This window comes from Nyctibius grandis, chromosome 9 (assembly GCF_013368605.1).
Source record: "Nyctibius grandis isolate bNycGra1 chromosome 9, bNycGra1.pri, whole genome shotgun sequence".
NCBI lineage: Eukaryota > Metazoa > Chordata > Aves > Nyctibiiformes > Nyctibiidae > Nyctibius > Nyctibius grandis.
In genome coordinates, this window is record NC_090666.1 from 8,783,182 (window position 1) to 8,800,734 (window position 17,553).

The 17,553-nt window shown below is 39.5% G+C and overlaps 1 protein-coding gene across 1 annotated transcript in view; it reads left to right on the plus strand.

Moving 5' to 3' along the window:
- BMPR2 (bone morphogenetic protein receptor type 2) overlaps window positions 1-17,553 on the plus strand; it is a 112,716-nt gene that overhangs the window by 54,209 nt on the left and 40,954 nt on the right. Inside the window, exons 2-3 of the mRNA XM_068407238.1 lie at window positions 1,095-1,268; window positions 2,580-2,759. Coding sequence (XP_068263339.1) covers window positions 1,095-1,268; window positions 2,580-2,759 — 354 coding nt within the window. The remainder of the gene's footprint in view (window positions 1-1,094; window positions 1,269-2,579; window positions 2,760-17,553) is intronic.

A 17,553-nucleotide genomic window follows, 5' to 3' on the forward strand; every position in this document is an offset into this window, starting at 1 on the left:
TTACACACCTAGCTTTCCATGCATTTTATAAAATCATTCAAGGGAAGTATGAAAATATTCAAAATATCATATTCACTACAAATGGAGGATTTATTTATCTTGGACTTGATGCCTTTCTAAAGAGTTTATTTGTTTGAATGTGTGTACTCTTCCTAAAGAAAAGATGACAGAGGTATATCAGCATGGTTGAGTCCTTTAAGTGAGGTGATGTAAACAAAAAAGCAGTAATCGTATGGGTAAAACATGAGAGTTCTTAAGATACTACATTTTTGAAGTTTGTTGCTTAAATATTCTTGTAAAAATCAGTATGCCTTTTGTGGGTGGTTTTGTTTTAACAAAAGCGCCAAAGATTTTTCAGGTGATCACAGGTATTTATTTTTGCGCTCTCTTTGTATATTTTATAATGTTTCTGCTGGACATTCCCCAGGGAGATGTTACATGCAGCATTGCTCCTGTTCACAGGCAGTGTTTTCCAGAACTGCTGGTCAGTCATACGGGTTTTACTCAGGCGTTAGTATTTCTGTTGGTGCTCACTAAGAAAGTTGTGTGGAAGAGCCCAAACTGATAAGCTGCTGAGACAAAGAAGTAAATGTCAGTGCAACAGCTGGATAGCATGTAGGAAAAGAGATGGGTCAATAGAAAGAGAGTGGAAAAACCCTCTGAATTAGGTAGGCACTGGGTTGGATGGCAGTCTGAAGAAGATCGTCTTGGTTTAGGATCTGGAAACAATTAAGTAACGCGTGCGGTTGCTGAAGAAACCAGCTAACAGTTGCGTAACGTATGCTTGGGGACAAATGATGCAGATGATGCAGACTATGCAATGAAATTTTTGTTCTGCACCTGTGAATTTCAAACATTTGCACATTCCTTTTGAAACATCTGCTGAGTTTTCTTTTGTCTTCTTTATGAAAGTAACTTTGGGATAGACCTCATTTTTATTTCTGACTGTTGGAGTACAGTTTAAAGAACGGATATACACAATTCAGGAGAGTTTTGAATGTAGCTTTCCAGAAGACCTTAATCATCCTTTTATTAAAGTGAGTATTTTATGCATAGAATCACTGACAAAAATATTTTCCTTTCTTTGTCAAAAGCTGCACAGAGTGAGGAGCGGCTGTGTGCATTTAAGGACCCGTACCAGCAGGACCATGGAATCAGTGAGAGCCGAATCTCCCAGGAGAATGGCACAATTTTGTGCATGAAAGGTAGTACCTGCTATGGACTTTGGGAAAAAACACGAGAAGGAGACATACATCTTGTAAAACAAGGTATGTAACGTTTCAGTGTGAGTGCAGTAGTTTTGCTACTCCTCACTTTTTTGTGATCTAGCCAGCTGATATGAAGATGCGCAGCTGCAAAGCTGGGCATTTTGTTTGTGCATTCTACAATGCATAATTTTAAACTTCCTATTTATCAATTTTAAATGTGAACTGAAAGTTTGTTTGAAATAAATGATCTAAGAGACCAAAGAGATTAATGCACAGTTAAAGGAAGAAACACTCAGATTGCTTGTTACTTAGGATGTCCAGAGGAAGATGGCTTTCTTGAGTATATCTCGGTGTATGTATTGATGTAATGATAAATTTAAAAATAAGTGTCTCGTTAAGTAAAAGTGTATATTCATATTGACTGGATGTTAGTTTACAAAGGAAATTGCAGCTATAGCACAAAAGTGACACATATCACTAATTGTCAATTCGCCGATATTCTGCAGGGAGAGTGATGGTAGAGAGGGGTGAAGGGTCTTGCAATTACTGCTTTGATTACCGTTCTCAGGGACTCTGCTCTTGGTTACTTGGGTGCAAGTTAATGCAGTATAAGGCTGAGTGAAAACTGGTATTTACAACATCCCGTGCACTTGTACTCTATGTTGTTGTTTTATGTTTGACCTGGTAAATTGCTGAAGGAAGCAGTCTGGCTGCTCACCTCTGCCCCATGCTGCCTCTTCACTTCCAGGCATTTGTGCATAAACGACATTTAACTGCCATTGACCGTACTTGAGAAGGAACTGTTGCTGCAGGGAGAAAGGGCCTGCATTAACCAACAGATAAGTTGTGATCCCATAGAAGAGAACAGTAATGTTGACAATGAGGGAGGACAGAATTTTTAGAAATTATGCAAGAAGCACCAAACCATAGATGTAGTCTTGTGGCCTAGCGCTAAGGAAAGGACTAGGTCACAATTTCATAGAATCAAATTTCATCTAGACAGTGGGCCAGAGGGTGATGATATTTTCTGTGGTATCAGAGACATGAGGAATGGCATACATCTGCTTAGAAGGCTCAAGAATTCAGATTTTGTCATATTGAGGTTGACAGCTGGGCACCTCTGATGTTGGCCTTTGTCACTGCCCATATTGGTTCTCATTGGCTGTGGTAAATTCTGAAAGAAACTCTTCAGTTTTTGGTTTAAAAGGTGGTAGCGAAGTCAACAAGCAAATTAAGATAACTGTTTTCACCCCACTCTAACATTTAGCTGGGTAACGTATGGATTTCTATAGGTGTGTTTAATTTTCCATGCAATAGAATTAATATTTTGCCTCCTTTAAAAAGAATTCTTTAATTTGCCTCTTTTTACAGGTTGCTGGTCTCATATAGGAGATCCACAAGAGTGTCACTTTGAGGAGTGTATAGTTACAACCACCCCTTCCTTGATTCAGAATGGAACATATCGCTTCTGCTGCTGTAGTACAGACTTGTGTAATGTCAACTTCACAGAAAATTTTCCACCTCCTGACCCTACTGATACAACACCTTACAGTAAGTCAGACGTTTCCATCTCTCATTTCATGGTTTAAATAATATAGGGAAAGATCCTTCTTTCATGATACTGTAAAATGCAAAGCCTATGACCTTTCTGTTTATATGAAACAGAAATAGCAAAGAGAACAGAGCTTTTCCATATGAAATTTATCACATTTCTATATGCCACAGTGCTCTGCAAAGAACGAGTTAAATGCTTACAAGAGTTGTTTGTATAGGCAGCTGCTGAATGCAGATTACATTTTCCAAAATGGTCTCTAATCTTGGGTGCTTTGGTATTCGGACGCCCAACTTCAGAAGCCTGTGGGGATATTCAGAAGGATTCAGACTTCTTTTAAAAATCGGCCAGTAAGTTCATTAACATTATGGCACATTTTAAAAGTCTGGCCTGTCTATTCAGTCATGCTTCACAGATAGCTTTGAGAAGTAGAACCGGTCTTATATCAGGGTCTTGAGATTCTCTCCAACAGTCTTCAGGGTCTTGTGAAATCTGACTTCTTTCTTTTGCATATCTCTGGTAGAGATTAACGTTGGCAAAACATTCAAAGAGTACTAGTTTGAGCAATGTAGTTTTCTTCCAGATTAGATTATCTGTTTAGTTATTATAAAATCAACATAGTGTATGGATCCAAATCAAGGGATCAGACCCCTTAACCTCCTGTTACAGAAGCGAGATCATGACTAGCAGACGCACTGTTGCACTGTGTTCCAAGAATTAAGACCCTGTAAAGAAGCTGAGTTAGTGGCCTGATCTAAACATTTGGGTAGCCTTTTCTAAGTAAGAATTGTGAAAGAGAAATTGAGTAGAGGCAGGTACGTAAATGGAGGTACGATTGGTTCTGTATGTTGAGAGTTCTTTATCAAGGAAGTGTTTTGTGAAACGAAGATGTCTTTAATTTGATAGTATTTACAGCTATAGAATGCAAAAAGAATAGTTTGTGTTTAGAAATGATATTATTTGAATTAACTTAAACTCTAAGATAGTCAAAATACCAATGCTTTCAAAAGTAGCTGTAGGATGGAGTCTTTGTAAGCAATTTTGGTCAAAATGAGGGCTTGGCATGCTAAAAAAAATAAGCAACCTTTTACTGGGAAAGTGTGTACAGTATAAATGGGTAAGGAGGGTAGATAAGACATGGTGCCTTTTGGCTGATAACACAATTTGTAGAACCAGTAAACAACCACCATTTGGAGTCAGTGTCTGAGCTCAGCACTGTGCAATGCAGAACAGACTCTACTTGACTCTGGTAACAGTAATCTGATTGGGCTCCCCAAATGTGACTGGAGTTAGTGCTGTGCAGGGGATTTAGACAGGAGGGAAAAAAGGTGTAAAGATAATTCCTTGCCCCTTTCTATTCTCCCAAAATAGGAAGACAAGATTCCTACAAAATGACTTGCGCTCGTGCTTCTCCAAGGGTAGAAATTACAAGCTGAATTAATTTGGTTATTGGGTGATAAGATCTTCAAATAATTTTTAAGTGGAATTTTTCATACTGAAAGATCTAGCTTGACTTGCGAAGTGAGGGTGGAAAAAAAAATTAAATTTGTAACACAGTCCTTAATTCACCCAGCTGTAATTGAGTGCTGCAGCGTACATTTCTACTGACTCAAACTGTCTTGTGTTATTGTGTCACCTTCCATTTTCATAATCTGCGCAAAGTAGGTTGCTGCCTAGCACAGTTGTCTGTCTGCTTTGACTAGGTTAAGAGAGGGAGATTGGCCATTCCAGCAGCAAGGGATGGCCTCATTTGCCACTCTGGTGTTTTATTTCTAAAGCTCTGCTACTGCTGTATCTGACAGATGGGGCTGCTCCTGGCAGTGTAAATCCCATACACCCGCAGCACTGTGGAGGTAGAGGATGTTCTAGGAAGCTGGAAGGGTGCAAAAAGAGGGAGGCTGCGGCACACAGACCCCTGCAACATTACTGACCCCCGTTCCAGGCATTGGAGTCTCCACAGTCCCTTTCCCAGCCATCTCGACTCCTTCTAGAACCCATTTTGGTGCTGTAAGATTTAGTTTTGCCACCTCAATGTTGAGGACAAAATTCTGGCTTTGGCAAAGTTCAATTTTTATGGAATTGTTGGGAAGCTTTGAATGACCTACTAGATACCGTGCTTGGGCACTCTTCCAGCCTTTCTATTAAAGTTGACAGAATGCTTTAAGGACATTAGTAAGCTTAGCTGCACAGGCTGTGGCAACCTATATCACTATACCTTTTAGATTATTAAATTGAACAGGTCACGGTCATTCGGGAAATCTTCTGCAGAAGGTTATTTCAGTATAGCCCGTGAACTGTAAGAGCATTATTTCATCTGTATTTTTGATAAGGCATTAAAAATGTACATGGAATAGTTCTTGAATGACAGAAACTAAGGTATGTGGCTTCCTAAAACTGTATTTATGATCCTGTAAACTTCAAAGCAGGTGTGACTAGTGTATGGTTAATTATGCGAAGCCCGATGGATTCAACCAACAGTTAACTACATATTTGTAAGTGTTTTTCTGCTGGTTTCTAGTAAATTCATCCAGAATAAAAAGTTCCTGGAATGGAAGTTCAGCTATAGTTTAAAAACTAACAGAACTTGAGAACACTACTGATGAACCTAGTCAATTTAGAACTTCATTATTAAGGAAAATTGCAGGTGTTCTTTTAAAAATGTTTCCTTGCAGCTACATGAAGGATCTGTGGAAACAGCAGAATACTGCTAGGCTCTCGAGCTAAATCCATCCAGAAAAATAATGGAGGAATAAAAAAATTACTTTATATGATGTTTTGGTTGCAGTTTTTTTTGTAGGACAATTAGCAGTGGTGTATTGAAAGATGTAGCTAGACTATAAATGATTCAAGAAGACTAAGAGAAAGTTAATTAAAATCTCAATACATGTTAGATATAACAAATCATTGTTGTCATAAAATATAGCAATTCTTCTCTTAAATATTACCCTTAGCTTTTATGTCATTGTTGTCTTTTAGGATGTCAAAACATGTTTATCTTGCAGCCATATCTGTAGAACGGAATACCTTTTTTTTTTTTTTTTTTTAGTTCATGTTTGGTCAGGGCATAAATATAAGAAATCCATCCTATCTTGTAACAAAATTTTTATAAAAATAAAAAATAAGATTAAGGACAAACAGGTTCTTGAAGCCTTAAATTTAATCCTTACTGCTTCTTAATGTGCAGCTGGTAATTGAAAACAATCGTACCTCTGAGTAGTCATAATATTCTTCTCTTCTATTTTAAAGATAATCCAGGCAGATTTGAGTAGTTGTTGGTTACTAGTCCCTCCAGCTAGAGTTTTGCAAATGCTGTAGGATGGGGTGTCGTCTAGAGCCCACAGCCTGGAGGTATTAAAAATGCAAAGAATCAGATAGCTGTTTCCTGATGCCAGGAGAAGCAGAGGTTGGAGAATGGTGTTTATTTCAGATCTGGAGATTTGTCTGTGGAGTTTGGAGCTACTGAAATGCAGCAGTTCAAATACAACCTCAACCTAAGCTTGCACTTTTGGGGAAAAATATACTTTCTTGTGCTTTGCTAAATCACTCATGGATAGATTCATTATTCTTCCACCTTGTTTTTTCACAAAAAATTGACAAAAAAAGAAAAACCCATCTGAACTTTAGGCAATATGTGTATATACCCCTTAACTCGACATAAAAAGGGCCAGCTATGGCTTCCTGGGTAAACATTTTGAGATGTGTGTGTACTATATTGGCGTTGTCAAATATTTATTTTGAGACTTGTTAAATATCTGCCCCCCATGTCTACAAAATGCTTCCTAAATTCTGAGTCTGTTTTGAAGACAAATTAATTAGTTCTACAATCATTCATAATGGCCATTTAAATAGAATTTAAGTAGCTAAAGAGGTAAATGATTCGCCATTGTTGGTCATAGATATATTGCTGTAATGAAACGTTCACGTTAAAATAACATCAAGATGAAAGCAACAAAGCCATTTTTAATTATATTTTTTTCCTCAAGGGTACATTCCTGGCACTGCAAATAAATTAATCGTACAGCAACTGAGTGCTAAGAATATATATTTGTATGACAGGTGATGTATTTGCATGATACATGGAAAAAATCCCTGGCAGCAACAGTCGAGTGTTACTGGTACATATTATTGTTGAAATAATGTAGGATTTTCTCCTCATAGCAACAAATAGTGGCTGCAATTTTTAAAGGATTTAGAAAATTACATTAAATAAGAGCACTGAGATTTCAATATAAAGAAACTGCCCTGCACAGCGGAGGAAGTTGGCATTTCTTTATTCTAAAACGCTGATAGATGGGTTTATCTTTCCAGGATGGTACCATCCTGGCATTTCTTTGCCAGCCTTCTTGCAACTTATATAAAATATGTATATAAAAGTCTGTCTTCAAGTGCTTATGGAATTCTGTGGAAACTTTGAGGAAAGCTACCACTAAAAAAAAAGAAGTAATTATTAATGTATGTGGCTGGGTCAGGTTGATTAAGACAGTAGTAAGAGACAGTTTTCATTTAACTATTGCTTTTGAGAGGCAGCGGTTAGACTGATGTTGCTCTGGGCACATACAATCACAGAATTATTTAGGTTGGAAAAGACCTTTAAGATCATCTAGTCCAACCGTAAACCTAACACTGCCAAGTCCACCACTAAGCTGTGTCCCTGAGTGCCACATCTACACGCCTTTAAAATACCTCCAGGGATGGTGACTCCACCACTTCCCTGGGCAGCCTGTTCCACTGCTTGACAACCCTTTCGGTGAAGAAATTTTTCCTGATATCCAATCTAAACCTCACCTGGTGTACCTTCAGGCCATTTCATGGTCCAGTCTAACTCCCAATGAAGTTGAATTAGATCATGTCAGGCTACTTTTGGAGAGCAGTGACCCTGCTCGCTCTCAGTTGTTACTTTGAATTGCTTTTTTTCTGGAGAGCAGCATCCGGGCAAGAACAACCCCATGTACCAGTACAAGTTGGGGGCAGACCTGTTGGAGAGCAGCGTAGGGGAAAGGGACCTGGGGGTCCTAGTGGACAGCAGGATGACCATGAGCCAGCAGTGTGCCCTTGTGGCCAAGAAGGCCAATGGCATCCTGGGGTGTATTAGAAGGGGTGTGGTTAGCAGGTCAAGAGAGGTTCTCCTCCCCCTCTACTCTGCCCTGGTGAGGCCGCATCTGGAATATTGTGTCCAGTTCTGGGCCCCTCAGTTCAAGAAGGACAGGGAACTGCTAGAGAGAGTCCAGCGCAGAGCCACGAAGATGATTAAGGGGGTGGAACATCTCCCTTATGAGGAGAGGCTGAGGGAGCTGGGTCTCTTTAGCTTGGAGAAGAGGAGCCTGAGGGGTGACCTCCTTAATGTTTATAAATATGTAAAGGGCAAGTGTCATGAGGATGGAGCCAGGCTCTTCTCAGTGACATCCCTTGACAGGACAAGGGGCAATGGGTGCAAGCTGGAACACAGGAGGTTCCACTTAAATATGAGGAAAAACTTCTTTACGGTGAGGGTGACTGAACACTGGAACAGGCTGCCCAGAGAGGTTGTGGAGTCTCCTTCTCTGGAGACATTCAAAACCCGCCTGGACGCGTTCCTGTGTGATATGGTCTAGGCAATCCTGCTCCAGCAGGGGGATTGGACTAGATGATCTTTCGAGGTCCCTTCCAATCCCTAACATTCTGTGATTCTGTGATTCTGTGATCCGATGTTAATTTGTAGTTGAAATGCATTTACTTCATCTGGGTTCTGCTTGCAGTACCTGATCAGCTAAGTTTGTAGCCAGCGTTTGAGCTGGTCTTTCATTTCTGATCTGCCTAATCTAAGAAAATGCTCTGTAAATAAGCATTTTCCGTTACTTGCACGATATCTTCTTTTTCAGGTGATGTGGATGTATAGCAAAGGGGAAATTACAAACCTTTGCAAGGTGGCAGATCTTCTGTCTTGAAAGATGGAGGCGGGACTGATCCACACAAGGATTAAAACTTGTGCACTTGAAATGATGGGGAGTCAGTCAGGCACATTGTCCCTTCAGTGAAGAGAGAAGGCATTATATGTTGTTAATGTACCTTCACTATATATAAGGCAGGGGAGGAAATACTAAGACAGTAATTAAGGGCCTTAATATCTCTTTAAAAAAAGTTTACTTTGAGACAGCTAAATATTTGGTGCAAGGGGGGATACTGTGCCTCCCAGGGAGTTATTTTAGGGCACTGTAGAAAATGAAGATGCTGAACTGCTGAAGGAGATACGGCGGAAAGTGCATGGAGATTTCTAAATGTGTATCTCTGTTAAAAGATATTATATGTGGAGCAGCTAATAGAGGGGAAAAATTAAAAGCGGGTTTTTCTTGGGAATAATTCTTTAAGATACTGACATAATGATGAAATATTTTGGAATTTTGGCCACCTATTGACAAGTGTGTATTTTCTTGAACCTTCTGTTGCCTTTGTGTCTGAAACTTAATGCATGTTTAAAAGACAGTCTTGTATTATTTTTTTTTTTGCTGTTTATTTGGTTACAGGAAATGAATTAACCGTGGAGGCGGTTGTGACACAGGATGCACATTGCTACAAATACTTAGAGATAACATTTTGGAAACGTGTGCTAATTAAAGCTGTTTCTTGTGTTGTTGCAACTAAGGGAAAGGTGATAGCATTGTGGATTAATGTAGGGGAGAAAAAGTAGAAGTGAAAGTTGTTGCAGGGAGCCAACAAAGTATTAAAGCAATTAGTACGGAAGGTTATATAGAAATTCAAGTGAAAGCCTTAGTTTCTGTAGAATTAGTGGAAGATTTTGCAGGTCACCCAAGATAACTGGTAATGCTTGTTCAGTAACTTCAGTTCAGTGATTCTCATTAGAAATGGATATCTCAAAAGCAGAATCTCTTAAAGATTGTTGGTAGCAGCACTTAATGTTTTAACTTCTAAGACATCACAGTCTCCTGAGATTAAACTTGCATCTTTGCTGAATTTAAAAGTAAAGCTTTGATGTGCAATTGGAGTCTGAGTATGAAATGTTAGCTGTGAAGGCAAAGCCTACTCAGACAGAAAACTGTACATGTAAATTTTTTCTCTCACAGAAGTGTTTAATCAGGATGATGAAATTGGAGTGCTTTACTTGCACTGAGATTGAAATGTTTTGGAAACGTTTGGAAATGTTTTTAAATTTCTTTTATGCACCAAACCCACAAAATGCTAAAAACTGTGTTAAATAAAATGAGAACAAACATGTTTATTTGAAGAAGGAGAAACATTTCAAATATTATTTTTACCAAAAAAAAAAACCCTTGATTTTTTTTTATGACTACATTCCCTATTGCTTTGTCAAACTGCTGTTTGGAGCAGACTTGATTGATAGGAGAGCTGTACAAGGTAACTTCAGAGCTGTGCCAGCAGGAATTAGTACTGTGTTATGACCTGGAGGTCCAAGAACAGTTTGCAAAGTTCTTTTAAAAATCTGTTGGAATCTAAAAAAGAGCTTTTTGGATGCAAGGTGGGATTTTATCTTTATCTTGACGTTGCAATAGCATGTTTGTGAAGTGCTAGAGCTATAACTGTGCTTTGTTTCAGAGGGCTAAAAATATTTTAGAGTCCTTAGAGATCTCAGTTCTTCCAGTAGATGTGAACATAACTTTTAGCTTATTCGTTTGCTGTAATCATCTGATCTGCATCTTTGTCATCTTTGAAGTGTCCTGCATATTTCTAGTACTACACAGCAAATATTTCATTTAAGGTCTAGAATGAAGAAAGGAAACATCCATTTTCTGAAATATAATCAGTGATTTTTGTCCCCTTCAGTAATAGTGAAAATGTACATTTTAAGCCAACTAGTATCTGTAAACAGGTTGTCACGGTTTAAAGCTGGGCTGGCTATTAACCAGGTGGCAGATGCTCTCTGTTAACCCTCTTCCCCCCCTAAGGGAAAGGGAAAGGGAAAAGGGAGAGAGACTTATGGGTTGAAAAGTTAAAACAGCTTTAATAAACTATAATAATGAAAAAGAGTATAATAATAATAATAGAAATAATCAAATATATACAAATATATACAAAGCCAAGACTGAGAGCTTGGAAATCCTCCTCAGGCAGAGTTGCTCCCCCCAGCACGGGCAGAGGGGAAAATGCAATAGCTCCCTGCCATCACACCTGCAGGCTTTTAACTGGAAAATTGGCAAAGCTGGTACCAATCAGTGGGAGACAGGAGGGCCCCTCCCTCCTGGGCCCCACCTCCAGGAGGCAGTGGGTTAGTGATAAATAGGAAAGTGAGAATGACGTGTATGGGATGGAATACCTCGTTGGTCAATCTTGGGTCACCTGCCCTGTCTGCTCCTCCCTGCAGGTGCGAGCCCCCTTCAGCTCTTCACTCATAAGCAGTGAGGAATTTAGCAGTGACCTTGGTTTCTCTAAGACTAATTGGCCTGGTTTGGGCCAAACCAGGACACAGGTGATTCACAGCCCTTGTATCATGTGCAGTTCTTGAGGCGCTAATTTGCATCCCTGCTGGAAATCAGTTTCTTCTTTTTAGTATGTTTTATGCACTTCTAAGAGTCCAAAGATCCTCAAATATCTTTGGGTAATGCAAATATAGTAAATGTATTTTTTCCATTTACTGGGAATGCTGAGTATTGTCTGACTTTCATATTGTTGTACAATAAATTCAATGTCATAATTAGCAGATTTCTGTTGTGAAAATGCACATTGGGGCTTTATTGTGAATGCCTTATAGACCCAGGGCAAAAGTAGATACGGCTCATAAGAATGGGACTCTTTCAGAATGCATTAGTGGAAAATTGAACTGTAAATAAAAAAGGCAGTATGTAAGGAATTGTTTTGCCTTATCTCAAGGCAAAATGGAGAACCGACAAGGACGCCATACTCCTTATGTCTTTGTTCAGATGCTGCAGTATGCAATGTAATGCATGTATACAATGAATACAATATCAGCGTTATTCTAAACAAATCCTACACTACTACTTAACAACCCAGATAATTCGAGAAATAGGTAGGAGCTCTCTGGGAGGCAGATTGACATACCAGTATGCTTTTTGGGGACATGCCAGATCGACAGGCTTTCTGATGTAGTAGTAGTAATAGGCTTCTAATAACTATTCCACTCACCCCCGAAATTTTAAGGCTGAGTGCTGTAAATCTTAACATTTCAGAGTGAGTTATGACTACCCCACCATGGAAGCATTTCTCCTCTGAAGACTTGCAGATGTGTTTAGGTGACTCTGCTCAACAAAGTATACTGAGTGAATTAGCCAAGGTGCTGTACATTGTAGTCATTACCTAGCAAAATGAAAATGCTGTTTATGTTTTGTGAATGTTCTATCTGTCCACGTCCCTGTGCTTTTTCAAACAACATCTATTTTCACATCAGCTTTGTTGATGTCTCCCTCTCCCTGTCTTGTCACGCTAAAGGCTTCTTGCAGTGAGCAGGAGTGGCAGGAATGGCTGTGCGCAGGCTTCTCCGCTGCTGCGGCTCCTGACATAGGGAATTAGCTTCAAAATGCTACAGCTGTATCTCCCTGGGGCAGGCTGGAGCTGCTAGGCTTGCTGAGAACGCTGCTACTCATAATCCCCTTTCTCCTGCCATGTTACCCTTCTGGCATTCCTCATATTTGATTTTTAGCATGGCTCTACTCACGTTTTCTTTAACAATGTTGAAATGAATGGAGTTAAGATTAAAAGGAACAAGAACTCTGCAAAGTTCAGTTATAAAGCACTGCTAGGTGCTGCCAGCTACTACTAATAAATTCCCACCCACACCCCATCACCAGTTTTGTCTGTCTCCAGTACCGTAATGGTGGGAGAGGTCTTTGTCTGTAGACTACTGAAATAAAAAGGCAAACTTGGGACTGGAAATGTTAAGCACAAAACAGAAAATCACTTATAAATATTAGGTCTGTTATTGGCTGTTCAGTACTATTACGCCCATCTGTGCAGAATAGTGTTTAGATCACGGGAAACCTTTCAAGTCTTCTCTTGCTCCTCAATTAGACATTTTTGATAAGCCCCACTTGTTTCTGTCCTATGTACTAAGCTTACTGACATAAATCTGATCCTATGTCCTGGTTTTGTCTACTACATTTTACCCCGTTGATTTTCGAACCGATACAATTTAGAAAGAAAGCTGTAGGCTCTTGACAGTGGACCTACACTTAGCATAGCCCTCTGTTAGCCCAGCTGCTTTGCAGTCTTACCTGACTTGCATCCATAGCTGAGTACAATGGAGCTCAGCCTCCTCACAGGGGAATGAAAGTCTGGACAGATGATAAGAAAGATGTTGGCTCATCAGAGCTGGTCATCAATCCCTGTTCCTTTCTGAGCGTTTTTCTGTAATATTTTTTTCTTTGGAAAACATTGTGATCCTGAAAACTCGATACATTACTTAACATTGATTTCTGGCTGCTTTCCTTACGATACTGCATACAGTGCATCTTCAGAGAGGAGACCATCTGGAGGTAAAACACTAATGGTATTTCAGTCTGGCACAATCTCGGGAGCTGTAGGTAAATAAAACTTTTGTTTTTTAACGATGTGATAAGCTGTTTCTAAGAACATATGAATTGCTTCTAGACCAAGCGTTTAAAACAGCTGGGATGATGTCAATCTCTGGGCTTATCTTTGTATATATGCACTGAATGATTGTTCTTTATGTGATTTAGTTTCTTTTTATTGCTTTCACAACTGTGCTGTTGGGCATCGTCTGCAGGGAGTATAAAAAAAGGTTAGGAGCTGTACTTGATATAAGCTATAGTTTGTGTCTTTCCCTCCACCGTATCAGACAGTATCTCTGTGTGTGGATCACAGAATAGTCTTGGTTGGAAAGGACCTTTAAGATTGAGTCCAACCATTAACAATGCTGTCAAGTCAACTACTAAACAATATCCCTAAGCACTACATCTACTCGTCTTTTAAATACCTCCAGGGATGGTGACTCCACCACTTCCCTGGGCAGCCTGTTCCACTGTTTGATAACCCTTTCCATGAAGAAATTTTTCCCGATATTCAATCTAAACCTCGCCTGGTGCACCTTGAGACAGTTTCCTCTCGTCCTATCACTCGTTACCTGGTAGAAGAGACTAGCACCGTCCTCACTACGACCTCCTTTCAGGTACTTGTATACAGCAATAAGGTCTCCCCTGAGCCTCCTTTTCTCCAGACTAAACAACCCCAGTTCCCTCAGCCGCTCCTCATCAGACTTGTGCTCTAGACCCTTCACCAGCTTCGTTGCCCTTCTTCGGAGTCTCTCCAGCACCTCGAGGTCTTTCTTGTAGGGTGGGGCCCAAAACTGAACACGGTATTCGAGGTGCGGCCTCACCAGTGCTGAGTACAGGGGGAAAATGGATGGATACCGGGGATCAGGATTTTAAATTTGTTTTCCTTACAAAGAAAGGCTTATGTCCTTTTTATTGATAAAGTGAATGGCAAATTCAGGTAGGTGCCTCAGGTGTTTGAACTGTGAACCTGTGACTAGCTCTGTAATCTTAATGTGAAGTTTCGTAACTAGGCATCTAGCTCCTGACACGGTGCCTGCATTATTTCTGAAGAACTGAGCTGGTGGGACTACTTTGAAGCCGCAGAGGTCTGAGGTGATCTTTTGGCTTTCTGGCTAACAGAAACAATGTGCTTGGAAAACAGAGAGTTCATAGAACATCCAGGGGAACTAACGCAGACAGGAGAACACTGCGTCAGTATGCTCCTGGTCGTGTTACTCCTGATTATACACCAAAATATAATTTATTTTATTTTTCAAAACTGTCGCTTTCAAGACCAAATAACTCCTATTGTTGCTGTCCAAACAGGAGATGACGACAGTGTATTCACGAAAATCTTGATGAAGATTACCATGAATATAATTGTACTATTGAAAGGCCTTCAAGGAAACAAGATATTCCAGTTGATATCAAAAGTCTATTTACATTTACATTTGTGTTGGTTATACAACCAAGAGAGCTTACTGTAGTTAATAGGGCAGATTAGGGTGAGGGGGATTCCTGAAAATATTATAAGGAGACTTATATGAAGTATAGAGTTCCTCAATCCATAACTACTTCTGTGTACCCGTACTGAGTCTGTCTTTGTGTCTTTTCATTTTAGCTTGAAGTTTTTGTGGTGTTACTCTTCCCAGTCACATTGCAGTTGGGTTTGAGAATGTTTCTTCCTTATGTATTGAAATAACTAAGGAAGAAACATTCCCAAATGTTTCCAAAATTATTATTTTCACTGTTTTGTATTTAATAAATAAAATGAACAGTGCTGTGTTGCTATGGTCACTAATACCTAAGCATTGGAGATGGGAGACTGAGTGTTGTGTCTATTGTTGTGTGTGACAGACTTTCCCTTGTTGTAGTCTCATTAGGACTGAATTTGTGACAGGAAATCTGACTTTTAATACCAGCTATTAGAAATCTGCAGAATATACTTTTTTAGCTTCTATGCTTTCAATAGCAGGGTCTTTCTAAATACTGAATGTCATCAGATTTGTGTAGACAGTCCATACATTTCTTTCTCAGAAGTCTGTTTTGATTATTGATGTTTTATTTTGGGATACTAAGGTATTTATTCTGTAACACATTTGATAATTTGAAAGAAATCAATATATTAATCAGTCTTAAAATCTAACTTATACAAGTTTTACCTTCTTTCAGTTAATTTGTATAGTATACTTCCATACAAAATTGATTCATGGAAGAACATTTACTGTAGAGATATGTCTAAAGGGGAGAAGTTAGAAATTCTTCCTCTAAGGGCGAGGAAAGATATCAAAAGAGGGAAGTGTGAAGAGTTTCTATTGCCTTAGCTTTTCTTTCTTGTTTTAGAGTAGAAAGAGAGATTTGACGTTTTCTCAGAGGTCTGAGGAAGGACTTCTTTTTCTAAGACATCTGATACCAAGTTGCATTGAGACTGAACCGGAGTTTGTGATCTAGTTCTTTTAAATTCCTTTGGAGGTTCCAGTGAGGTGGATTCAGTGTTTCAGCACTACAGTTTTATGCATTTATTTTAAAGTTTGAGCCTACGAAATATTGCATATATGTTTCTTGGCATTAGGCCAGTTATTTCCTAAAAGTTTCTGAAGTTTCTGTGGGTGACATTAGACAGCTTTCGACTTTGGCCTGGATTTCTGCCTTCCTTTAGACTGGCGGCATGAGGCTCATTTAGAAACTACTTGCAGGCATGTAAATATTTTCTTAGACTAGCAAAAAACCTCCTTGTTCCAGACATTCGTATTGACTTCAAAACTATATATACTTTGAGCAAGGTAAGGTATCCTTGCACCCTGTATAAAAGCACTTCTCACTTCTGTAACACTTGGACAGGAAATGAGAGTGTTGGAGCCATAGCAGTGAAAATTTATTTTTTTCCTATGCCAAATCAAAATATTTCCATTTATCTTTGAGTGATGGTTCAGAGCCCTGTCTGTCAATCTGTTCACAAACTGGATGTGTGTATCTGAAGGAATACATGGCTGATGTGTGCTCTGGACAGCTGGACTATCTATTTGGAGCCACGAAGATCGTTGTTGCTTGGTTGTAGTTCTCTTTCTCCCATTAAAGCATTAACTCACTCTAAAAGTGGTGATGTGGGACGCAGAAATAGAATTTTAAACCCTAATGCATTAGTACAAATGTTGTAAAACACAAGTACAGTTTTTATATATATGTTCCTTTGACATGGGTGGTTTTACTGTTTTAAAAAAACAAAAACAAAACCAAAACAACACACACAAAAAAACCCAAAAAAGAAACAAAACCCAAAACCACCCCCCACCACCAACAACAAAAAAAACACAGACAAAAAAACCCTAAGGGTGGAGAAAATACCCTCATTCACACCAACATGCACTCCTGAAAGGTAGACGTCTAAACTGCAGCAAAACCAAATTGGTTATATTCTAGCTGCTGTTCCGTTTCCTCCATTTCTATTCTCTGAGGATATAATTGCAGGGAGTAAGGCAAAATGGATGATGCTAACAGAGCCACAGTGAATTACACTTAGCAAAATGTTCTTCCTTTGAATGCAGGTCCAGACACTGCTGCTCTGCAATGCTATGGGAAAGCAGAGAAAACGTGGTGAAAGCTTATTGCGAAATAAAGCACAGGAAAACACCAGAAGTCAGTGATAGGTGAACATAAAGAAAACATTTAAACTGGTTTTAGAAAAAGTTTCTTAATGACCCTGAAGAGTAACTCGAGCCTCTCTGCCTTCACCAGTGCTGTCAGCCGATCAGTCGTGCGCTCGTTAGCCGTGTAGATGAAGCTGGGAAGTGTCCACCACCACACGCAGGTTTGGGTGAGCGGAGCACTGTACACACCCACATTAGACTCTCCCAGCTGCGGAGCCATTCATAGTGTCTTCGGAGCAAACTAAAATTGCATGTGGGTGAAATAAATATAGTCTGTAAACCAAAAGCATTACCCATCGCCTGAGCGCTGTGCCAGGAGCTCTGGGAGGGACGCTGTCCACAGGCCTCGCAGCTCTCGCAAACGGCGCTTCTACAGGCACGCTCGCAATGGGAGAGTGCCGAGGAAGGTGTGGGCTAACCCTGCTCAGCTTCGGAGGGTTACATAGGAGACTTCTGTGCAGCACCAAGAGAGCAGTTAGTGTGTAATGGCAGTGCGAGAGAGTGCATCGAGGGGAAGGTTTTAAAATAATCTGCAATTTCAATTGTATAGCTCAGGTATGCTAACATTATTTTTCCTGTTTTTATACAGATCAGTTAAATGGGATTTTTTTGAAAAATTATGTTAATTAAAACAGAAAACATTGAGCTCTATTGTAGGGAGAAAGTTTTCATAATAGACTTGTGGTGTT